Below are 26793 nucleotides of genomic sequence, written 5' to 3' on the forward strand. Positions count from 1 at the left end.
GTTCCAAGCACAATGTTATGTTTAAGTTGTTTAGGGCTTATGTAATAACCAGAAACATAACAAAATGAGTCTACTGACATTTTACAACGCCTACTTGTAGACATTTTATCTTCCACACAGCACCTAGTGAAATTAAATCAAATGCCACTGATATAGTTACCACTATAGTTACTCAATACTGTATGCAGCTGGCTATCCAAGTAGTCATATAGAAATTTACTGACTTTACTTAAGTAAAAGTTAATATTTTTGTGAAAGTAATGGGAAAAATAAGAAACTATATGTTTCTAGATAGTTATTTTCATTCAAAATAAATGCTATATTCAAAATTTGTTATCATAGAACGCATATGTTACGAAACGAAACTAATTAACCCACAAGAGTTTGTTCTGTGTTGCTATCTATGAACAGCCAAAGTAAAGGCTGAAATTCTTCCTATATCTTGAACAAATACGATTTTGTAAAATTCCTTCCAAACAATCGACATTTGAGGAAAACTAATACCAGATTCGTAATTAGCACGTCAAAATCATTCGGTAAATGTAAAAACATTAAGATAAACAATTTCTTGTTGAGCAGTTATATACGAAAATGGAAGTACAGTATGACCATCATAATTCAACAGTTTCTGATATATTCCTCAGCCTTTTTCCAACCAATTTGTACCAAATTTTGAGGGTAGGCCTCTATGACTATCTCGATTGATTTGGGCTGAAAAAGAGCCCGGAAACGGTTACATTATCAAGGTCATTTTGTATATTACAATTCGTCATTTGTAACTTTGTAAAGCAATTTTAACTACAATAGAAGTAAATATGCAAATAGACAATAATTTGTAGAAAAAATGAATTCATTGTCTATCGGAAGGAAGTTGCAGAATGGAAATCGGATAATAATTACAGAAACCATCGTCGATTGTTTGGAACTTGTTTTAAACTTCAAGGCTATTATGATGACCCAAAAATGACGTCATCGCTCGAATTCTCCAAGGGTGCCGAGGTGGCATCACTCAATTTTGAGAAGCTTTTATACCCATCATTCAGAAAATTCAAAGAAAAAGCGCTAACTTCGGGTTCAGCTGATTTCAGGCTTTTGGCTGCCGGATTATAAACTTTATTACAAATTGAAGTTGCAGCTTGGATATAACTTTAATCAATACATCCCTATTATGTACTCTAGGTCATGAAAAAAAGCGTTATACTACAGTATGCAGCAAACAAACAGTACTAAAATTGCGTATGGATGGCCCACAGGTGCAATGTGGTGTGAGATCTGAGCGCACATGTGTGCTCAGTTGTGTGTGGACTAGCGTAGTGTGCAGTTGGTGCGAAGATAATGTTACTGACAACAGGGAAGAAGGCGTTTATTGTCGAGCACTATTTCCGCTCATAAGGTGTGGAACAGTATCTCACTGCAGAAGATGAGCGCTCTCATCTTCTGTATTGCTCTGAAGTGTTAGCTATGACCACTGGAGTATTTAGGGGGGCTTCCGGGCTTAGCCCCCCCCGAAATCTTAATTACTATAGTAAAGTATATGAAATATCTTGCAGAATTTTCTCATTTTCAGGCAAAGCCCCCCCTCCGAAACAAAATCGTAAATACGCCATTGGCTATGGCATATGGAGATAAAGATATCATCAGTAACATATGGTTCAGTGATGAAAGCCATGTGTACCTTGATCGTTACATCGATCAATAGTTGATTATTGACCCATTGTTGCATGATTTGAGCGGTTTCAACCACACCAATGGATGTAGCAACATGCAGATACTGCCCACACTGCAAGTGTGTCCCTTGTCCTTCTGCCCACGAGAGTTTGGACATCGTTTGATTTGCCGTAAAAAGAATTTTCCATATCCTTCTCACTTCTCTGACCTCATGGATTCAGATATCTATATATGGGATATGCTGAAGTAAGCAATTTTCTGAACAGATACCCCCTACCACTATACCGGAGTTAAGAGAAAAGATTCGGTCATTCTTTTGTCGTTCCAGCAATCCGCGTTCACTAACATGTTCATCGATCTACAGAACCGCTATGAAAAATGTGTGCGATATTATTGTCAAAATTTTGAACACATGATGTGCAGTCGTTATTCCTCTTAATATATATTGAGTAATATTTAGTTGGCATCCATTTGACAACATTTCTTATGTTTCATTATGTTGTACAAACAGTCAACAATGTGATTTCAGTACTGGTTTTTCTGCGTACTATATACTCTAACAGTTGTATCTAGGATTTTATAATTAAATAAATGTTTTTTTTTTTTTAACTTCTTGTAATAAACACTTTTAAAATCGAAAACTTAAATGTTAAATTAAAGTCACAATAACATTTTAAAATCTGACCCGGAGTCATGTGCAGCAAAAGTACTATTGCACAAATATGATAATAAATATCGAGCACTACATTCATGTACAACTTCATATTTTAATGAGATTTTTATCTGAAAAATTTGGTTTTGGTAAATTTGCTTTCTTTCTGTTCTGAAACTATACAGAAATGGAAATAACAATAACATAACAGAATTAAATCGTGCATAACTCTTTTGTTATTTGATTACAAAGCACTAAATATTACACGTCCTCATATACAGTTATGTGTTGTCATTGATTGTGTGAATGTGTGGTGTTGTATGTTATTTCATTGATTCACAGAATGCACATACAAATACGATAATCACAAAAGCATTACGTTTGCCTGTTTTTATTAAAATCTTCACTGTCAGTTATAGTGACATATTTGAACTATGTTTAATAAATCGTTAAATATTTTGTAATGAATAATCTGAATTGTTATCAATTGTTTCATTAAACATATTTTGTTGAATACTCATGTAAAATAAGTAATATTTAACATTTTGGTATTTATTGCTTTTTCTTACAAGAGTGTATGTGTAATATTATAATTTAATTATTAAAATTATGTTATTTTTCTATGGACTATATACTAAGGTATGTGAGTAACACATTTAATCAGTATATACAAAAGGCATAACATGCTTCTAACAATAATATTAGAAGTTTCATAAATACTGTACGAAGTTGAAAAATAAGAAAATTTTAATATACATTTATTTAAAATTCTTTTTAGAAGAAATCATATAAATTTTGTTCTAAAAAAACTATTTTTTAAATGTTTTTATCAAAAAGCAAGAGAGAAACTTGTGGAATGTATGACTGTATTGAGGGAAAAGAAAGCTATTTCAATCAATAGAAAACGAATAATTAATAGTAATGTTAGCAATTTTGTTCAGAAGTTCCAACAATAAATTTTCTCTCAAGTTTTGATATGTTTAAATTTGTCAACCTACGAGCTCGAAATAAATCTTTCACGGATGATTGTTCCTTGAATGTTATATGCTTGAATGAATAAGTTTACTTGACGAGTACTTGAGGGAAAAATTCGACCTTCATTGGTGCTCGTAATTCTTTATTATTATAAATACCTATACATTTGCCTAACATTTAATTTCAAACTTACTTTTAACACTATTTATTTTTCCCTAATTTGTATTCTAGATATAAATAATAATAGTTTCTGCGAAAATTTGTTTAGATCCAAACCCCAATTCGATGGCCTGTTCCAACTTTGGAATTAACATGTATCCTATTCGCATATCTATATTTCAGAGTCCTGCGGTACTTCCGCAAATATTTTTATAGAGGTAGTTGTTGAGTACTTCAAATTATATACCTGTAACCAAACTCCCTCTATAAAAATTGTTGCGTCAGTACCGCAAGATTCTGAAACATGTATTTTTGGAGAGCACACATAATTCCTAAGCGAAGTCTTGACTCGACTACGGTAGGTCACATAGTATTGGAGCTATGGGCCTTTAAAGTTCATTTCTTCATGTTGTCGGCAACATATAACTCCGAAATGACGGATTTCTGCATCCTGGTTGGTCTATTCTTCTTGTCTTATCTTGGTGTCAGGAATTATCTCTCAAAGTTGTCAGTGTTGTTTTGAAATACCCTGTATATAAACAGATACATACAGACAAATTGCCAAAGATGTGACTTTTCTTGAAGCATAGTATAACTTGACCCTTGTTAATAGGAGAAGTTAGTTTTAACGTGTACTGAATTTAATAGCCATCTGGTAAGGATCGATGTAACTGATGGGTTCGTAGAGTAATGTGATTAACTGTTCAACTTCAAACTTTATATACGACGTTGACATATTGTCAAATTTTGGTTGGCTCTAGTCCTGAAGAAAACGCGTATATCGTATTTTGGTTCTATTGATCTGTGTTATTATTATTATTATGTACTTTCTCTACTCTGTATCTGAGCAAGCGATGGATCATTCAAGTATATTACATTTCTTTGTGTATTTTTTTTTTCCCCTTTGTTTTGATGTTTGCATGAAGTTCCTTACAATTCTGCATGCGTTCATGTTATGCTGTTCAGTAATTTCTTTATGGCATTTTTTTCAATTCCAATTTTTTCAAGTTCATTTCTCAACGTCTTGTGGACCACTGCGGTAACCGATATTATTGGCATTATTCTCGCAGTCTTGGTCCTTCGTTATTCTTTTATGTTTTGAGATAATTGTTTGTATTTTTCTTTTCTCTTCCTCTCTCTCTCTCTCTCTCTCTCTCTCTCTCTCTCTCTCTGTGTGTGTCTGCTTTCTGCAGATCTGTTGTGTTTGATATTGCCATGTCTATTAGGTATAACTCTTCTTTCTGTTTGCTTATTAGTGTGGTATCCGGTCTGTAGTGATGCATTTCTTTAGTACATTACTAGCGTCAATTACCCGCTTCGTTGGATTAAAATAAGAGAAATTAGTAATATGTTGCATTAGTCACTCACTTTTTACTATTATTCAAGCGCTGTCTGATATCTGTCATTTTCGTTTTTTAATATATATACAGGGGTATACGTATATAAGTCTATATCTTCCCTTTCCCCAAGTTGCGGGGCTGAATTCCGATTTACGCTGGATTGGAAGTGTCACTGTTCATCTCAGCGACTCAGAAAACTAATATCGGTCGGATTCGACACTAATATCGGTCATTTTCAATCATTTTTAAATATCTCCCCTCTCCTAAGTTCAACCATGAAAGTGAAATGATACCATCCCAGGCCCGAACCTCATTTACTTTGAAAATTTGATCGAGATTCGGTCGAGTGGTTGAAGAATTATTAAGTTACAAACATAGTCACTTTCATATATATATATCTATATATATAAAAGAGAACGCACAAAATCCTTTGTCCGCTCATCACGCTAATACGGCTGAACCGATTTCTTTCATTTTTGGGGGGTTGTTAGGATTTGGACCCTAGATGGTTTTTATCATATCACTTTAATTTTCAATTACCAGTGTCTTGAGATAATTGACCAATCAGGTGTCAATACGTACAAAAAATCCTTTGTCCGCTCATCACGCTAATACGGCTGAACCGATTTCTTTCATTTTTGGGGGGTTGTTAGGATGTGGACCCTAGATGTTTTTTATCATATCACTTTAATTTTCAATTACCAGTGTCTTGAGATAATTGACCATTCAGGTGTCCATACGTACAAATCCTTTGTTATTAGTTCATCATAGGTATAAAAATAAACGTATTTATATGCAACCCGCATGACCCTGTGACTCGGCGGGTTAACATAACTGACAGGCGCTATAAATCACTTGAAAGCGAAAAAGTAAAAATTATCTAAGTAACAAAGTTTATTGCGTTCCGGGATGACCGCAGCGAAGCGGGGCGGGTTGGGGTGACCGCAGCGAAGCGGGGCGGGTTAACATAAATGACAGGCGATATAATGTTAACATTAGTGCAATCTTCTATGGTTTTTATCATATCACTTGAAAGCGAAAAAGTAAAAATTATCTAAGTAACAAAGTTTATTGCGTTCCGGGGTGACCGCAGCGAAGCGGGGTGAACGCTGCTAGTATATATATATATATATATATATATATATATATATATAAATTAATCCATTATTTTGGCATGGCATTGAAGGCTTGACTTCGATAACGTGTTGCCATTTGGAAGATAATATCATGATGCCTCTCTCATAGAAGCCTGCCAAAATAATGGATTAATATATATATGACAGTGACTATGTTTGTAACTTAATAACTCTTCAACCACTCGACCGAATCTCGATCAAATTTTCAAAATAAATGAGGTTCGGGCCTGGGATGGTATCATTTCACTTTCATGGTTGAACTTAGGAGAGGAGAGATATTTAAAAATGATTGAAAATGACCGATATTAGTGTCGAATCCGACCGATATTAGTTTTCCGAGTCACTGAGATGAACAGTGACACTTACGATCCAGTGTAAAATTGAGACAGTCGATTTTCACAAGCCTCTCTTGAAGCGACTTTTTCACCAGCAAACGTGTTCGCCATGGACAGGAACAGATGGTAATCACTCGGTGCCAGGTCCGGACTATGAGATGGATGCATAAGAACCTCCCAACCAAGCTTTTGGAGCTTCTATCGAGTCATTATCGATGTGTGTGGCCTGGCGCTGTTCTGGTGGAATACAATGCCTCTCCTATTGGCCAAAGCTGGCCGCTTCTCGGCGATTGCTGCCTTCAGACGGTCCAATTGTTGACAGTACAGTTCCGAGTTAAGGATTTGGCCGTAGGGGAGCAGCTCATAGTAGATAATTCCCTGCCAATCCCACCAAACACACAGCAAAACCTTCCTGGCCGTCTATCCTGGCTTGGGCACCATTTGCGCCGGCTCACCTCGCTTCGACCACGACCGTTTTCGCGTGACGTTGTCGCAAGTGATCCACTTTTTATCGCCAGTCAACAACCGCTTCAGGAATGGGTCGATTTTGTTGCGATTCAGCAGCGATTCGCAGATGGAAATTTGGTCCATGAGTTTTTTTTCTTTTTTGCGTTAACTCGTGTGTCACCCATACATCAAGCTTCTCTTTGTATCCAGCCTTATGCAAATGCTTCCACAAGTTTTTTTTTTTTTTTTTTTTTTTTTTTTTTTTTTTTTGTACAATGTTTACCTTTTGGGCAATCGACACAGTGCTTACATGACGGTCGGACACGACAATGTCCATGATTTTATCGACATTTTCGACACTTGGCCTTCCAATGCGTGGTGCATCTTTGACGTCAAAATTACCGGAACGGAATCGACGAAACTAAAATTGCGCGTGATTGGCTGTTACAGTATCAGGACCATAAACACTATTCACATTTGCAGCTGCCTGGCTTGCGTTTTCGCTTTTATCGAAGAAAAACTATAAAATATAGCGTATTTTCTCTTTGCTAGTGTCCATTTTGACTCGCGCTCACACGACCTGAGCCAACTCATCACAACTATCTGAACAGTGTTTGTAGTACGCAATCTCATCGTTTGAACGCCATCTCGTTGAACCCGATCGGACTAATACAACGCGAGATACAGATCACTGAAGCCATCTACTGGCAAAATAATGGATTACTTTTTACTACACTAGATATATTATTAAGAGAAATTAAGTGAAGAACGACAACTAGTGGCTCATTTTTACATTTTCTCTAAGATTTCAGGATGGTTAGTGTTATTTTTTCTGCATTTAGTTTCCATGGAAATCACAAACAATATAAAAATAGAACAAGATGTGTTAATATCTTTCGTGAAGTTCTTTTTCAGTGTCTAACAATGGTCTTAAAACTGGATAAATCTACCGTTTTCGGATAAGAGGAAACTAAGTAGCTACTTGAAGCAAAATCATTCAGGAGTGATTTTGAAAATTCTTTTTGGAGAGGTCTCAAGAAATGAGGACCAATCTTAGGTATCAGGTTCTAAGAGAACGCTTTAGTTAGATTCTGATTTGGATAAAGTTAGTTTGAGGAGAATGATCTTGTGCTTCTGTGGAATTTAATTGGCACCATTTAGCTTTTCAATACAGAATACAGGTTTGCTTATGTTTCAAATATTTTCCATCACATAGTAGTGGGCAAAAAACTGCCACATCAGCAAATAAAATCAGGACTATCCTTTTTGGTTTTACTTGAGGGAAAATTGCGCCAAAACTCTCCATCTAGTTTCATATTTATCGCATTTATATGAGCGGCTCTGAGCAATATACTGGTATATTACTTTTTCTAACTTTCGAGTATGCATTCTCATGCAATTCAATGCAATGATACGTCCCTAACAAGATTCCTATGACATCCACAGATTAAGTTTCGAAATTAAACTACAGTGAGAAAATATTTCGCTCGCTAAGTGTGGATTAAGTAATAACTAAGTTGTTGGTGGCCGAATTTCTGTTAAAACTATCCCTTCTGTAGAAATCCTCTGAGTTACTAGTGGCCGAGAAGTACTCGGTTAAGCCAGAGTTTGCTACTTTAACCTATTTTTGGGCTACTAGTTACCGAGAAAATGGGTTAAAAAAATAACTAATTTACTCGGTTAATTAAACATCTTAAAGACGATTGGTTTTGTGTCAAATGTGTGAAAAGCCCTCACGCAGCATGAAAGAGACCTATGTACCAAATTTCACAAAATTAAATCCCCACGTTAAGCGGGTTTGCATATCCAGGCTCCTAACTATGAAAACATTTACGCTCAGTCCAACCTCATTCATTTCACGAATTCAACCTGTTTTACGTATGTTATTAGGACATAATATCGATTGTGATTTATTCTAAAAACACTTTTATACATTGCAAGAGCTGTAACGTCCAAATATTTACTGAGAACTCATAGTCGTATCGGAATAAACAAAAGCGAGTATGGAATAGTAAACTGCTTTCACAAAAGGCAAAAGAACATGTGCAAAGGCATACAAAAACGGTCGAGTGGTTTGGGTCGATATACTACCAATCACATGTTTGTGTGTTCAAACCCGGGAGCAAGTTGTTTCTTTTTTGTCTTCCTATTTTCATCCGGAGGCTGAAAATATTTCTTTGAGTAACTCATTGAAAACTTCTTTTGTTTCAAATTCGATTAGAACGGAACATTATATGAATTACGAATCTTAAATCCATAGCTTAAAAAAAAAAAAAAATGAAGTATGCTCACTACTCCATTATCCTCTGATTTGTAACTAAAAACTATTTATAAACAGTGGTGACTTCAGAAAATTATCCTCGGGGGGAATTTCAATATGCGGGTGGAGGGCAAACATTGGTAGTCCACATTGAGCACGATCGAATATATGGTCCTGAAGGCGGAAATTTCTTAGCTTGAGAGGAGTCTCAAATTCTCCATCAGATCACGTCCTGAAAGCATCATTGCTTAAAAGCTTTTCGTAACAAATATAATATTACACTTGTTTCTCGTTCTACATTTTGAATTGGTAAAATCATAACTTATAGAGGATTATAATAAAAGCATACAAATTACAATACCAATCATGTATAAATTATCCTGTAAGTTACCAACTTTGGGTCAGATTAAAACTCAAATATTTGTTTTCGGATTGCACTTAGAAGTAAGTCCTCTCTATATAATCCTGATTGGAAAGCCATGTATAACTCTAATTAATTAATCAATATTTATACATTTTTTTTATTTTACTATTTTTACTATTCAATATTATATACACTTCATTTCCAAAATCAAAATCTCGAAAATATATATTGTACGAGTGCAGATTCTCAAATAAATGATTAGATATTTATCATATATATTGGTCTCTATTCGAAATTCTATTTAATCGAATCCGACAAGAACACAGACAGAAACATCGAGAACAGATGAAAAAATGTACTGAATCCGGCGGGGATTCGAACCTAGCTCGAATGGTGCTTTATAAGCCGAACGCCTTAGACCACTCGGCTATGGTAACAACTAGTGGTTGTGGCAAAGGCTTCGAGTAGTAGTTCTTATTACAGAATAACATTTTCTATTGCCTAAAATTTAAACCTAATTTACTTTGATATAATATATCTATTAATTTGTTTCATGAACACGTTTTCCTTACTTTGATGAATGATGTATGTTGTTGATATAGATTTTATTACACGTTCTTTCGTAAATATTATAGAAAGTATCAGGGTTATTTATGATCTTTCATGGAAATTGACTGGCGCATGCGCAGTACACAGACAGTTCAATTGGAAGGCGAAGAAGGAAACGCTAACACACTATTAGAATGTTTCCCTCGCAAGCAGTAGTTCCCAACCGAGGGACGGCGGGACGCACTTCCTCCTCCTGGGGTGGTGTGAAGGGTTTACGAAGTCCCTTCGTTGTGTTATATTTCTTGAATGATTATGCACAATATCCAGTCACATCTTCTACACATTTGGAAGTGATAAATGGTAGTATAAATAAACCGTCCTCCACATACAGTGATTGTTGTTTTTCCAAGATTATAAACTGGAACACTTTTTATTTCAATAGAATATAAAAGTTGCAATGGGAGGGGTTACAACCCCCTCAACCCTCTGGGTCTTTGATATGTCACCGCCTAAACTGTAACTTTCAAGTTAGAATCGAAAAATGGAGAGTTGTGACCTACTAAATATATTTTTAGTTCATTATACATTTTCATAAATAAAATATCCATAATTACAATGACAGTAAATGCTAAGAAATTATTGTAAATTTTTGTACTTTCATTTTCCCTCTTTCTTCTCAACTGAGCTTGAAAAATGTAAAAATGGGTGGTTAAGAATTTCAAATATTATTCTACGTATATTTTAGCGTATTACGAAATTATATTTAATAGAATCCGGCAGGATCACAAACAGAAACGTCAAGAAGAGGTAAAACCAAATTGTACTGTGGTAAAATTCGAACTATTCTTGAATGGTGCCTCAGAATCTCTAGCCGAATGCCGTAGCCCACTCGGCTAATGTGACAAGTTGAAAATATAGTAAGCGTGTTTCATGTTCAATCTTTTGTTACAGTATAAAATTTACTTTGTATTCTCTTAAGTCTAAGTCTATTTTGGTCTGATGTAATAGACTGTTGAAATTGTTTTATGTTTACGGTATTCTTTACTTTGACGAATGATGTTGTTAATATAGGTTCTATTACGTATTCGTTCATAAATATTACAACAATTGTTAGGATTATTTATGATCTTTCATGAAAATTGACTGGTGCATGCGCAGTAGAAACAGAAAGATGCACTTTACCGTCATTTGTCATACACTCCAGCACGCAAATTTCTAACAGGTTCTGAAAATGCCTCGCTCTAAAGGTTGTGGAGAACTGTCTGTTGCTCTGAGAGGAGAAATCATAGGCCGAGCAAAAATGGGACAAACTGTGCCTCAGATTGCTAGAGATCTGGGATGTGACAAGAAAACGGTCAAGAAATGGGTTCTGCGACATGAAGAAGGTGGTGAATGGTTCAGGTCTCGGTCGAGAAGTGGAAGGCCAAAAGTGACAACTGCAGCTCAAGATCAAGCTTTAGTTACAGAAGTAATAAACAGACCTCTACGCCACACGTCAATCCTCTTGGACAAAGCCAGAGAATATAATTGTTCTCACGAAACAATAAGAAGAAGATTATTGGGGGCTGGTCTACACTGTTCAAGACCCGCTAGGAAGACTCTCCTGACTGAAACTCACAAGGCCAGACGAATGGAATGGGCACAGAATAACATAACCCAACCTCAGTCATATTGGGACTTAGTCATCTGGACCGACGAGAAGGTTTTCAAGTCTAAGCAACAATGCAGAGTTATATTGTATAGACCGCGCGGAACCAGGTATGCTGAACAAAATATTATCAGAACTTCTTGTTCAGGGCGAATATCAGCACACTTTTGGGGATACATGACGGCTGCTGGTCCTGGAGATTTGGTTGCGGTGCCTAAGAGAATGAACAGCAGTGTTTACATTAATATCCTCGAAAATACGTTGTTACCGTCCTTAGAAAGAAACTTCCCCGAACAGGAAGAATATATATTTATGCATGACAACAGTGCTGTTCACACTTCCCGGCAAACACGAGAGTGGATAAGTGAACATCCAGAGTTAATTTGTATTGAGTGGCCCACTCTATCCCCAGATTTGAACCCAATTGAACATCTGTGGGCCTACATGGTGCAAGAATGGGAAGAGAGACGTGAAGACAGAGACCAAACGTTTCTTCAAAATCATGTTATGCAACTGTGGCAACATTTTCGTGACACACCGTCGTATTGCTCGAGACTTGTATCTAGTATCTCCTCCAGACTTCAAGTTATTGACTGGAGGTAATTACACGAAGTACTAGTGTGTTATTTTTTGTGTAAACATCTATTTAAGTTTCATTTATTTATTATACTTTTTCAAGAGCAATACTTTCGTTCTTCATTCTTTTCCTTTGCTTGTTTACTTATTAGATCGTTAAAACGTTAAGGAAGAGTAGTGTATCTTCAAAAAGTATTTGTGAATTTACTTTGAACGTTTCTAAGAATACATTTACTTTTTTTTCTTACTCTATATCATGTTCAATATTACTTTCATTTCAGTTAATTAATAACTTTATTTTACATCTCGAATAAAAGTATTATTGCCTTTTTAACGGTGTTTTTTCTTTTGATTGTGTAATTTCTAGTTTCATTGAATTATCTCAATTCGAATGAATAAATCACATTTTGTTTATTGTCCATTCCTTAGTTAGGTTCGAATTCGAGAACAATGTGGTGTAATTTACGTTCTTTATTCATCATATTGTGCAGTAATGACAATATTAATTATTTCTCATGAGTCCAGTTGATCAGTGAGAACTTGGACAAACATTAACCTGGTGATTCTTTACGCAATGACAAGAGTAAAATTCATTTTAGCTGTTCTTTATACTTCACAGCGATGAAACATTCTAACAGTGTGTTAGCGTTTCCTTCCTTGCCTTCCAATTGAACTGTCTGTGTACTGCGCATGCGCCAGTCAATTTCCATGAAAGATCATAAATAACCCTGATACTTTCTATAATATTTACGAAAGAACGTGTAATAGAATCTATATCAACAACATACATCATTCATCAAAGTAACGAAAAAGTGTTCATGAAACAAATTAATAGATATATTATATCAATGTAAATTAGGTTTAAATTTTAGGCAATAGAAAACGTTATTCTGTAATAGGAACTACTACTCGAAGCCTTTGCTACAATCACTAGTTGTTACCATAGCCGAGTGGTCTAAGGCGTTCGGCTTATAAAGCACCATCCGAACTAAGTTCGAATCTCCGCCACGTACAGCACCTTTGTCTCTCTATTTTTCACCTGTTCTCGATGTTTCTGTCTGTGTTCTTGTCGGATTCGATTAAATAGAATTTCGAATAGAGACCAATATATATGATAAACTAGCAGCGTTCACCCCGCTTCGCTGCGGTCACCCCGGAACGCAATAAACTTTGTTACTTAGATAATTTTTACTTTTTCGCTTTCAAATTGCAAGCGCCTGTCATTTATGTTAACCCGCCGAGTCACGTGGTCATGCGGGTTGCATATACATACGTTTATTTTTACCTATGATGAACTATGGAGACTTGAATGGTCCATTATCTCAAGACACTGGTAATTAAAAATTAAAGTGATATGATAAAAACCATCTAGGGTCCAAATCCTAACAACCCCCCAAAAATGAAAGAAATCGGTTCAGCCGTATTAGCGTGATGAGTTCACAAAGGATTTGTACGTTCTCTTTTATATATATAGTAGATAATCATTTATTTCCGAATCTGCACTCGTACAATATACATTTTCGAGATTTTGATTTTGGAAATGAAGTGTATATAATATTGAATAGTAAAAATAGTAAAATAAAAAAATATTTGTATAAATATTGATTAATTAATTAGAGTTATACATGGCTTTCCAATCAGGATTATATAGAGAAGACTTACTTCTAAGTGCAATCCGAAAACAAATATTTGAGTTTTAATCTGACCCAAAGTTGGTAACTTACAGGATAATTTATACACGATTGGTATTGTAATTTTTATGCTTTTATTATAATCCTCTATAAGTTATGATTTTACCAATTCTAAATGTAGAACGAGAAACAAGTTTAATATTATATTTGCTACGAAAAGCTTTTAAGCAATGATACTTTCAAGACGTGATTTGACGGAGAATTTGAGACCCATTTCGAGCAAAGAAATTTCCGCCTTCAGGACCATATATTCAATCGTGCTCAATGTGGACTACCAATGTTTGCCCTCCACCCGCATATTGAAATTCCCCCCGAGGATAATTTTCTGAAGTCACCACTGTTTATAAATAGTTTTTAGTTACAAATCAGAGGATAATGGAGTAGTGAGTATACTTCATTTTTTTTTTTTTTTTTTAGCTATGGATTTAAGATTCGTAATTCATATAATGTTCCGTTCTAATCGAATTTGAAACAAAAGAAGTTTTCAATGAGTTACTCAAAGAAATATTTTCAGCCTCCGGATGAAAATAGGAAGACAAAAAAGAAACAACTTGCTCCCGGGTTTGAACACACAAACATGTGATTGGTAGTATATCGACCCAAACCACTCGACCGTTTTTGTATGCCTTTGCACATGTTCTTTTGCCTTTTGTGAAAGCAGTTTACTATTCCATACTCGCTTTTGTTTATTCCGATACGACTATGAGTTCTCAGTAAATATTTGGACGTTACAGCTCTTGCAATGTATAAAAGTGTTTTTAGAATAAATCACAATCGATATTATGTCCTAATAACATACGTAAAACAGGTTGAATTCGTGAAATGATTGAGGTTGGAGTGAGCGTAAATGTTTTCATAGTTAGGAGCCTGGATATGCAAACCCGCTTAACGTGGGGATTTAATTTTGTGAAATTTGGTACCAAGTTTTAATCTAATTGATCTATTTGAGAGAGCTTTAAGCTATTTGATAATGATCGAAGTGTTTCCATTATTACTTTCTTGGCAGAGAAGCAAGAAACTCCACGATTTTCCATAAAGTATAAAGATAACTATCTTGATAGTCGGCCTTCCCCGCTGATCTAGTGGCTGGCGCGTGTGCCTTTAGTGTATGTTGTCCCGGGTTCAATTCCAAGTGGGAAAGCCTACGGAAATTTAACTGTCCTCGAAGTTTCTGTGATCATGTTCCTGCTCTTGAAGGTTAATAGAGAAAAGTAAAATGAAGTATAAATAGTGGTAATTAGGGAAACTACGTTACTGAGGAAGGTTCGGTAGATCAGTTAACTTTAAAAACAAGAGCCGAGCGTCTTAAGGTGCTATCCTACCACTGGCGGATCCAAGGGGGGGGGGCGAAGGGGGCGACCGCCCCCCCAAAAGGTCTGGTTTTTCTACCAGCATTTGTCGTTGGAAAATGCAAATATGGTCTTTTCCCGACAGATTCAATCTGCGTGACAAGCCTAACAGAGTCTAATCAAAATGTGTGGGACTTAATAGTACTTAATACAGACATATTTGAAGTGTGAAGATTACTTCTGTCCCTAGTTCCTTGAGGCGGTCACTATAAGCCCCAAAGGAGCGAGAATATAATTCATTCATTGGACGAACAGCTGTAGGAAGGACGGTGACGGCTCACTCTTTGAACTAAAAAGCTATATTTTAAAATAGTGTCCTAGAAAAAGGTATGCAAATGGAATCCGGGTCCTGAAACTTCAAGTATCTTTACCTTGAATAAAGAGAAATATAGAATCTTCAGCGCGCCTTACCGAAAAGCTCTCTGGATCTGTGACTTTTCGGTTGGTTGATTGATTGATAGGTATTTAGGTTGTTTGTCAAATGCGATGCTTTACAGAACGAAAAATAGAGTTTAAAGTTGGATCTTAACCACTGTAGTACGTTCGATGCTTACTCACCGGGAATGAAAAAACGCAACCTCATGCATCAAAGATACGTTCGCTAGTTACTAGATCAAGAAAGAGAGCCGTGACTTTTGAGATTCAACACGAAAACATTAGGAAGGAACTAGGGATTCATTGTGACTTTTAATGGCATTTCTTCTTTCCTTGGGAAATAACACAAACTGTTATATAAAAGACGAAATCTTGAATGAATAACTGATCGCACAGGCCAAACCGCTTAAGCTAGAAACTTGGAATTCGGACAGGAGATAAGATTTGTGATGTAGGAAATTACTAAGGAAGAATTTCTTGGAAATTCGAACAAAGGAAGGAAGTGGCCATCTCCCCGAATCCCTTAAGGATGGAAATTTGGTATTTGGATTTCCCATTTTAAATAATTTGACACGCGTTTCAACGTTTTTTGATACTTTATTAAAATTGGAAAAAAAGAGGTCAAAAGAAAAGGTTACGGGGATTGCAATTATTATAATAATATATAAATATCTAAGAATCTTTAAAGGTTAGAAACATGAAATTTGGTGTATGGACTTCTCACTCAAAGTAATCCAATACGTATTTCAGCGTTTTTGATATTTTACCTAGAAGGAAAGAAAAGGGATGGAGATGATGATGATGATGATTATTATTATTATTATTATTATTATTATTATTATTATTATTATTATTATTATTATTATTATTATTATTATTATTATTATTATTATTATATAAAACGATAATCATGCCTGTTGTTCTGTATGGTTGCGAAACATGGTCGCTTACTCTGAGGGAAGAACATAGACTGAAAGTATTTGAAAACAGGATCCTGAGAAGAATATTCGGACCCAAGAGGAACGAGAATGGGGAATGGCGGAAGCTTCATAACGAGGAACTACATAGTTTATACGGTTTACCCAACATTGTTAGGGTCGTCAAGTCTAGGAGGCTTAGGTGGGCAGGTCATGTAGCTAGAATGGAAGAAAGTAGAAACGCTTTCAAAGTCTTGACTGGTAGACCCATAGGAAAACGACCATTAGGAAGACCTAGGCGCAGATGGGAGGATAATATTAAGATGGATCTCGCAGAGGTAGGAATACAAAGTAGAAACTGGATCCAATTAGCTAAGGATAGAAGTCCGTGGAGAGCTTTTGTGAACGCGGTACTGAACCTCCGGGTTCCATAGGCCATAGAGTTAGTTAGTTAGTTATTATTATTATTATTAAATGCTCATATCTCGGGATCCCTCACAGTTAGAGACATGAAAGTTGGTTGTTTAATTTTTCATTTAAAATAATTAAACATGTATTTGAACGTTTTTGACACTCAATGTAGAAGGAAAGAAAAAGAGGTGCGGGTGGTTCATTAAAATGCCTTTCGAGGTGTTTGGATTTCGTAACAGAGTTTTAGCTCAATCCAATTCTATATGATTGAAATGATAGCTCAATTCTATATTCTATATGATAGCTCAATTCTATATTCTATATGATAGCTCAATTCTATATTCTAAATGAGACGAAAGGAAGAATGCGAAATATTGTGTCACAATAGCACGTAGGGGCATTTGCTATACATATCGTGCGAGGCCGTATGTAGAGCAAATTGGCAATCTGGGAGCGAAGCTCTACCTAGGCGAAGGTTAGTATAATATAATTTTACTGTTAGTTTATTTTAATATAAGCATAGCTGTAATTATACTGTTTCTAAGAACTGCATTTAAGAAATTACCTAATAGAGCCAATTTCCTAGTCCTAGTCTGGTCTAATGCTTTTTTTCTTTACATACTCAATTATACCACTCCAATAGTTGTGTATTCGGAAAAATACCGTATACAGAGCATTTTCAACACTAAAAGGGTTAAAGACATGGCTATGATCCCAGATGGGTGCAGATCGACTTAGCGGCCTGGCACTACTATATACGCACCGAGACAAACGTAGATTACGATCGTGTCATCGACAGCTTTGTCAGGAACAAGATAGGGCGTAGATTTGAGTTTGTGTTGTAACTTTCACAGAGATGGACTGCAAGGTGACTAAGGCTGTGGTGTGGTTTTGACCCGTAATTATTTTCAAGTCGTGGGTATTCCACAAAAATCATGAGTATGAGTCTAACCTTGAACTCCTTCTATGTATCTGGATCGCAAACAAAAGCAAGAAAGATGAACGAACTCGAAAAAGTGAAATTGCTTTTCTTAAATATTTAACTCTAACAAAAGGGCACAACAACAATCGTAAAAAATGTGTATATGATAGTTGTTTGTTTAACGTCCCACGGTTAAAGGAGACGTGGACTTACTGATTATAGTGGAATCCGAACCCCTTTTTTCGTTCAACTGTACCCCCACCGGGAATAGATCCCGGGATCACTCGCACCAAACGCAAGCATGTTAGCCATTAGATCAAACCTTATTATATCTGAAATTAAAGAAAAACAACAAGTTTGTTTTTGTACTTTATTCTCCATTGGTGATTTTGTTTAAAAGTTGAATTAATTTGAATTTTTTCAAATATCTGATATTGTCAAATAATATCGCCAGTCGGAATGTTAAAGGAAATATAGTTTGTGTGCAGTAATGAACGAAAACATCACTTTGGTATTACATTTCAGATCTTGTTTCCTTCATTTTGTTTTTTACTATTTATCATTATAATGGCTTATTTTGTGATTCTATATAATTGTAATTCATATTTTAATTCATGTAAAATTTATACACATTTCGTGCTAGATCATCTGACAAAATTTCTGTTGAGTTTGTGTAAGAGAAAGTTTAGTATTGATATTTTTATTATTACATAATTTGCAATATTTTATTGAATAAATTGTGCATCTACCTTCGTAGTGATTTATATGGTTAGGGTGTACCTGCAATATATTATATTTATATAGGATTTCTTTATATGTTACTGGTGTAGTTTAACTTCAAACCGTCGCTCTGGGTTACTGTTAGTAGTACAGTACAAAGTTTAAATGCAGTGAGGATTAGTATTATGCATTAGGATGTGTATCCATTTCATTCTCCTGTACTCGATCTGTGCCCTTAAGTGCGCAGGCTAGTTCTTTTAAGGCAAAACCCATAACATTCTTATTTCCGGGGAAAGCCACGAAATTCATGTTTCGGCAATCACTACCATGGATAATAATCACGGAACCACTAAGCATCCTTGGAGTTCAGTTTGATTTTTTTTTTCAATTTTCAATTTGCTGAATTATGTCTGATATAAACAGAATTGAAAGCAATATGTAAAGATTGCTCCCCTATATTTTGGCCCAGTTGGAACAATGTATGCCATACACTATTAAACATTATAATTCATTATTGTATTATTTTATTATACCAAGAAATTTACATAAAAATATCATGTCTTTTGTTATTTGATGACATTTTGTATTATTCTTTATTCATGTATATTTTTATCAATTTTTGCGTAGACCGAGTCTGTCTTTTTTTATCTGTTGTCCCACAATTGTTATTCAAAATATAAATGATTAGAGCAAATTGTACACTCTTTCGTTAAAATGAATGCCATTGTCAATACAGTATTATCTTTCGTGCAAGTATTGTCCAAAACAGCGCATTGATAGAGTGCGGTGACTAGTGAATCATGACACCGCCATGCCTCCGAAACGAAAGTGCGTATTTAAAGTAAATCTACAGAAAAAATATACTTTCATTTCTTAAAAAAAAAAAAAAAAAAACACAATTTCGGAAATTTGGGTACCAAAATGGAATCTGGGAATCAAGTTTGCACCCCCCCTCCAGTCCCGCATTCATAAGCGTCCGATTCTTGCAAAAGAAAAATTCTGGTCACCATGAGGGTAAGATCATCCTGCAAGAATCGAACCGCCCCCCCCCCAAACGATCCTCCTGGATCCGCTAGTGTATCCTACTGATTCGTGGATCAACGGTTCGAACCATCTCAATGTCTTTCAGTTTATTTTTCTTAATGGCCTGTAAGTACTCCATTAACTAATCTCCTCGGTTAAATTACCCACCTATTCGCTTAAACTAGCGAAAATTAACTAGCTGTATAGTACTTGGTTGCGGTAACCCAGAGCTCGGTGTGCTATATATTTTGAGAAAGCAACTCAGTTACCAGCAACCATATGTTGGCTAATTTAACCTTGCAAATTTTCTCAATGCATCTACATACTGTTCTGTGGTTCGATCAACCGGCATTCCACCTAATAACCCAGTTTCACCTGAAGTGGCGCTTACCATTATGTTTCCCCGAGCCATATATATATATATATATATATATATATATATATATATATATATATAGGGGCAACTGCCACCTCTCTCCCCCCAAATTACGTAGCTGTATAGTATATCCACAATGCTACCCTCATTAAAATAAAATTAGAAAGTGTCCACTGTAGTCCTTGCTGACATTTAACAGCAAGTTTCATTCGTGTTCCTATCGCAAATAAATAATCATCACTAAAAGTGTCAGCTTAAAATAGCTTCTAAATTTTCTTTTGAGCGATATATCCAATGAATGATATTAAATCGATATACCAAAAAATAACGTTTGATATAATGAAAGTACCAAACTTCGGGATATAAGAGCAGATTTGTTGGTGAACAGGTTAGGATATCAAAATCATGGATTTTTAAACGTAGTCAATGAATAGACTTACGGTAACATTTCTGCCAGCACATTGGTATTTAAAGAAATGTGATAAATACATGGTGAATTCGATTTCTTTTTATTTAAGGTATATTCCTTAATTTGTATTTTTCAGTTAGCAAAAATTCTTGTATCTTTGTTCTCGTTGGAATAAGTTTGTTTATTTTAATCGTAATGTTTAATTAAGTTGATTAGAATATAGTGTAATCGTATGGACATTAGATTTCAATCCTTGTTGAGTGGAGTTGATTTTAGTTTAGCGTCCCTTTCAGCAGCGAGGCTATATGAGACGTGGACCTACTGATTAACGTGGAATCCGAACCACATGAACTCCCGCCGGGAATCGAACCCGGGTCTCCCACGCCAAAGGCGCGTACGCTAGATTTCAATCCTAAAGTTATGGATAGAATTGGGTAGGTTTACTTTTGTTTCCCATGTAAGCTTCCCAAAAATACGAGCTCGTATATATATCCATCTATCTATCTATATACATATATATATATATATATATATATATATATATATATATATATATATATATATATATATATATATATATATATATATATATATATATATGTGTGTGTGTGTGTGTGTGTGTGTGTGTGTCTGATCGGCCGGCGGGAGCTCATGTGGTTCGGATTTCACGAAATCAGTAAGTCCACGTCTCATATAGCCTCGTTGTTGAACGGGACATTAAACTCAAAAATCAACTCACCTCAAACGTGATCGGAACAGTAAATCGGAATATTGACTTCACAACATATTGCAATTATGATGATATAATGATTATGAATGAAGTGATTCGGCAATACCCAAGGTTGAGATAGGGAAATTGCACAGTTGTTGATTGTGGTAATTTGTCGTTCGTTTATTGAATATTAGTATTGGTCCAGCGCCAAGTTTATACGAAATATGGATATATATTTTAAGGTAGAATCCAAACCACCGCATGGTTCAATTTTTTTAATGGTCTCCTACGCGGAATTGAACTTGGGACTACGTATGTCAAATGTTTGCACGCTAGCCGTGGTAATTCTAGGCCCACAAAAATCAAAATGTAGTATATGATCAATGATAACAAAGTCCCATAGTTACTTCCACTTCATTCTATCCCATCATACTTTACTTTAGAACTTGGGAATATTTCTACGCTCCTGGTAATATCCCCTGAAAATATAAACAATAGTGACCCATGTTTTAATTTATCGTAAATTTTAAGTTTAAACTTTCTTGTCCAAAGCAACAAAGAGACCACCAAGAAGTACAGCAAAATAGTTGATCATGTGCATATTGACTTATCACGAATGGTTTTCTTTCTATGCTAATACAATTGACCCAATCTCTAAAATAATATACTTTTCATGGATATGGCTATTCGTGTTATACAATTCGTACCTATTGCAGATTAAGACCTAGGCTTGGAATTAGATATATATAGGGTCTATATTCTATATACAAGAATCTTTTCTAAATTAATATTTCAATACTGTAACATCTAATTAGATTTGTTTCTAAACATATTGTTTTTAGACATACTGTAGTTGCCTTTCGTTATATTCAAAATTTTATATAATTACACCGTATTTCTGAATATCAAAAAGAAATTTATGACATGATCCAGTATAGTAGTTAGGGGTTATTCATCTAATTTGTTAAACTAATTAGGAAGAACATTGACATGATAAAAGATTTGCAACTAAAAATCTTGTATACATTATTATTAATATAAGGGAAGAATCAATTTTCATATTACAAGCGACTTCCTTCTTTATATTTCTTTATGCACATGAATCAAATAAGATTTAATCAAGATGTAGTTCAGTTGAACAATCTCAATATGTATTGCTATTTGGAGAACCAGTTAATTTTGTGACTTACTCTGGGTGTCCTATGATTTGAGTTACCATATATTCATCTGCATCGCTATGATCCCTCCGAGTCGTCCCAACATAGACTTTTAGATGAGGAGCCATGATATTGCTAGAATTAAATAAAATATAAAAGCTCTTAAAAAATGGGAACTTGTCCTTTTACACAGAAACTAATATACCTTATTTGTTAGCCTTACATGCTAATATCAAAGGCCTTATATTTGCCAAATACGTTAATATAGTTCTTCATTAAAAGTAATATCAACTTCTGTGCCATAACTGTACATTTGTTTCTTCCGTAGTCTTGTTTTTGTTGTACATTTGTTCGTTTCTCTGTACGGGGCTCATAATTTCTCAAATTTAGAGCGTCATATCTCCAATATTTGACAACACTGATAACCCACCGTTTGCTTATTTTCTTTCACGTTCTATACCAATAGTGTTAATGCGATAAAGTGTTATACGTTCTATTTGAAAACCTAGAAGTTTGTGTTGAGGTGACAACACTGCTTGTATGATACTACTGCCGTGTTCTTGGTCACGTGTTCCATTCCCATAGATATAAGGTTACCTGCACACAGGTTTTATTTTCTGCCTTTTTCCGGCGGTTTTAGGGTATAACTCGGCACAGCCTCACTCGGGAACAGTGTGGTATATGTCCACGTCTTTCTTTCTTTCTTCCAATTTAACGTCCCAAAATTATGCCCTTTAGACTGAGGAAGACGGATGATTAAGCCAAGTGAATGATATTAGAAGAATTGGTGGAATGATGATTTGGGAGGAAACGGGAGTACCCCGAGAAATTTCATAAACATAATATGTCCCTTTAAAGACACAAATGACAGGAGCACACACAAAGAGACGGAATTGCTATAGACAGCGATACGAACATAACATATTGATATTGGAGTGTGTTTTTGGCAAATTTGGAGAAGAAGTAAATAAGACCAAATGGACTTTTTTTGTTACAAATCCACATGTAAGTACGTTTCGTTTCTGTTCTACAGGCCTTTGAAATAGCCAGCTTGCGATATTCCCATTCACGTTATTGCAAAGCACCTGGAATGCCAGTTAACCCGCTAAACGTAGCTATTATATTGAATGCCTAACGCAACGATATTCTACTTTCGTATCATCATAGCAACGCTGTTAAATCTTCTGGGTTCTAAACGACCTCAAACAGTTGTATAGTAAAATAACGTCACTTTAAACAAATCTATGAAAAATGACAAATCTTCACAAAATTTGGCTTTGACAAGCGAAAACAGCACGTTTCTACAGCTTGTGATTTCTGAGATCTCGTTGCCGAAAGGGATTTCAATTTTATAAATATATTATAAAACCTTTATAAAAATAAATTCATTGAAATAAAAGTTTGTTTTACTTGTTCTTTGTACAAGTTTTTTTTCATTTTCCTTGTTTTTCGGACAACGGGAAAATGAGGTGATTTTGACATCAAGACCTTCATATAACTTGTGAGCATTGGTGAATGAAAGTTTCTTCTGAAAGAAACAAAATATATCCATAATATAAGCAAAAATATAAAAAAAAAATATAAACATCAAAAATGAATGATAGGATCACTTGAAAAAATTATACTTGAAATTAACAGCTTTAATATCGTAAAACTTAAAGATTGCCTTCGAATCAAGAAACGAGAACAAACTCAATGACAGTTTTTAAATGGAGATACCATATTTGGCTTTCATGCTATTTTTAAACTTCTGTAACAGAGCATCAAAATTGAGATTTATGCCAGTCTAGAAGTGTGCAAGTGAGTACATGAAAGTGAGAAATGTTTTGGATATAATGGTCTATCATCGCGCAATTTGATCTGGCATCACTTTTCAATGACATGTAACCGGAAGTAACTTACTAGTAAATACAATCTTGAATACAATGATTTACAATTATTTATTAAGCATTAGACTTCTGCAAAGGCTTAATTTTGAAATTTTTCTTTTGGGGGCACGGTGGCTTAATGGTAGTGTGCTTACCTCTGGTGCGTGAAGTCCCTGATTCGATCCCCGGCCAAGTATGTTTGTAATGGACAACATCGTGCCCGTGTGGGTACTCCCGTTCCCTCCTACATTCTCATTCCACCAATTCTTCGATCGTCTGTAGTTGCCTTAATCATCCATCTCCCTAAGCCTAAAGGACATAATTGTAGGACGTTAAACTGACAAAAAATTCATTTAATTTCGTTTATTTATCTTCCTACTGCTTTGAATATCATGTGAAAAATCCGAATTCATAAAAATTTCCTTCTATTGGCTGTGTCCTACTTTACCATAAATTTCTTTTCAGCAAGTGCTGTAACTTACAATACTAGAAGAGGGCATTAAAAACATTCAATATAAGAAATCGAAGCAGTCTTTATATTTAATATCAATAGTAATACGAAATTTGATTGCTGCCATTTTAGAAAATCTCATGACAACTTGAAGATTAGTTACTTTGAAACCAGATTATGTGAATGTTAGTAACTTAATTCATTTTCAATTACTTTTACTTACGAGGGACCCTATCCAAGTGCGACTCTGACTTCGAGTCGAGACTATGGTCGTTGGATACCTTGTCCCAAAAGAACATAACACGAAAAATCATACATCCTCGATCGCAACCGTTGCAGAGATATAAGCGTGAAAAGTTCGAAATTGAGCTCCATAGTATACATTACAAAGTCAGCTTCCGGGTCAGATTTGGCGGAAACGGTCAGGTAAGGAAACTCAGCGAATACATATCAAAGTAGTGTTGGGAGCCCACCACCTTTTGAATGAAAAAATGTTGCCCCCGGGGCACTCGCAGGGTCCCAAGCGGGTCCAACTCAAAATTGGCAAATGGAACCGGGGGTCAAGTAGCATATTGTATGAAAGCTAGTGTTAAATAAAAGAAGATAGAACAAATCTCAACTCTCTATGATGACCCTGTGCAAACGGGCAATTGGTCAGGTCAAAATGTCAATACAACCTACATCAGAAAATATATGGCCACTGTGAGAGACTCTGCAACAATTTGTTTAACTTCAATACCTTGCACTTTTAAACGTGTTTTTCTGTCTTGTTATTGTCACATCTTAACGGATTTAGAAGAGTGGCCATATATTTTCTGATGTAGGTTGTATTGACATTTTGACCTGACCAATTGCCCGTTTGCACAGGGTCATCATAGAGAGTTGAGATTTGTTCTATCTTCTTTTATTTAACACTAGCTTTCATACAATATGCTACTTGACCCCCGGTTCCATTTGCCAATTTTGAGTTGGACCCCGCCTGGGACCCTGCGAGTGCCCCGGGGGCAACATTTTTTTCATTCAAAAGGTGGTGGGCTCCCAACACTACTTTGATATGTATTCGCTGAGTTTCCTTACCTGACCGTTTCCGCCAAATCTGACCCGGAAGCTGACTTTGTAATGTATACTATGGAGCTCAATTTCGAAATTTTCACGCTTATATCTCTGCAACGGTTGCGATCGAGGATGTATCACTTTTCGTGTTATGTTCTTTTGGGACAAGGTATCCAACGACCATAGTCTCGACTCGAAGTCAGAGTCGCACTTGGATAGGTTCCCTCGTTAGTGTCTGTAAAAGTGTAAATAGTATATGTTAATATCATATAATTTATAATTCATTGAAAGTAAATATTTTATAATTCTTCTTTTCAAAATAATAAGTCTAACTTTTCTTTGTGTGTTGTCAATCCTTTCCTTGTGTGTCATCGGGATTCTTCCGTTTCTTTTCACATTCTAATTGGACCCATTACTTTATATTATTTCATTTTCATTTACCACACACCATCATTAGCCAACAGGGGGCAGTAAAATTGCATATTTAATTTCATTTTCATTTTCTTTGTGTTGTTTAATTTGCACTTTAGTAAAATTACCGAAATCTCGCGGTAACAGTTGAGCATCTTGTTGTAGTACTCTTTACCAAACGTACGGTACTATATACCATAACAGATAAATTTCTGAATGCTCTTAAACTCTCGACTATTTGTCCAAATATTCTTGTTTAACTGTTTCGTTTGTCTACCTTCACCATAGTACAGTTGTCGAGGAGTAATCGTAAATATTTAGAGGTCCGAAATCAGCAAAAAATAAATAAATAAATCCAAAAATGTTTAAACACACAGTGCCCAAATATCTGTACAAATAATATCCAAATAACTAACTAACTAACTAAACTAACTCTATGGCCTATGGAACCCGGAGGTTCAGTGCCGCGTTCACAAAAGCTCTCCACTGACTTGTATCCTTAGCTAATTGCATTCAGTTTCTACTTTGTATTCCTATCTCTGCGAGATCCACCTTAATAATGTCCTCCCATCTGCGCCTAGGTCTCCCTAATGGTCGTTTTCCTATGGGTCTACCAGTCAAGACTTTGAAAGCGTTTCTAATTTCTTCCATTCTAGCTACATGACATGCCCACCTAAGCCTCCTAGACTTGACGACCCTAACAATGTTGGGTAAACCGTATAAACTATGTAGTTTCTCGTTATGAAGCTTCTAACTACATTTTACTTTTCCAAGATAGAATAACTTGTCATAAATCTGTATTTATAAACACTTTACCCTAATTGGAATTTTTCTAATTC

At 35.4% G+C, this 26793-nt stretch overlaps 1 protein-coding gene across 1 annotated transcript in view; it reads right to left on the bottom strand.

Moving 5' to 3' along the window:
* Nucleotides 1-26793, bottom strand: part of LOC145662158 (trypsin-1-like) — a 131278-nt gene that overhangs the window by 59499 nt on the left and 44986 nt on the right. The window contains exon 3 of the mRNA XM_081727492.1: nucleotides 22205-22306. Within this exon, the coding sequence (XP_081583618.1) occupies nucleotides 22205-22306 (102 nt within the window). The remainder of the gene's footprint in view (nucleotides 1-22204; nucleotides 22307-26793) is intronic.

The sequence above is a fragment of the Thermobia domestica genome, chromosome 10 (assembly GCF_964235325.1).
Source record: "Thermobia domestica chromosome 10, izTheDome1.hap1.1, whole genome shotgun sequence".
NCBI classification, from domain to species: domain Eukaryota; kingdom Metazoa; phylum Arthropoda; class Insecta; order Zygentoma; family Lepismatidae; genus Thermobia; species Thermobia domestica.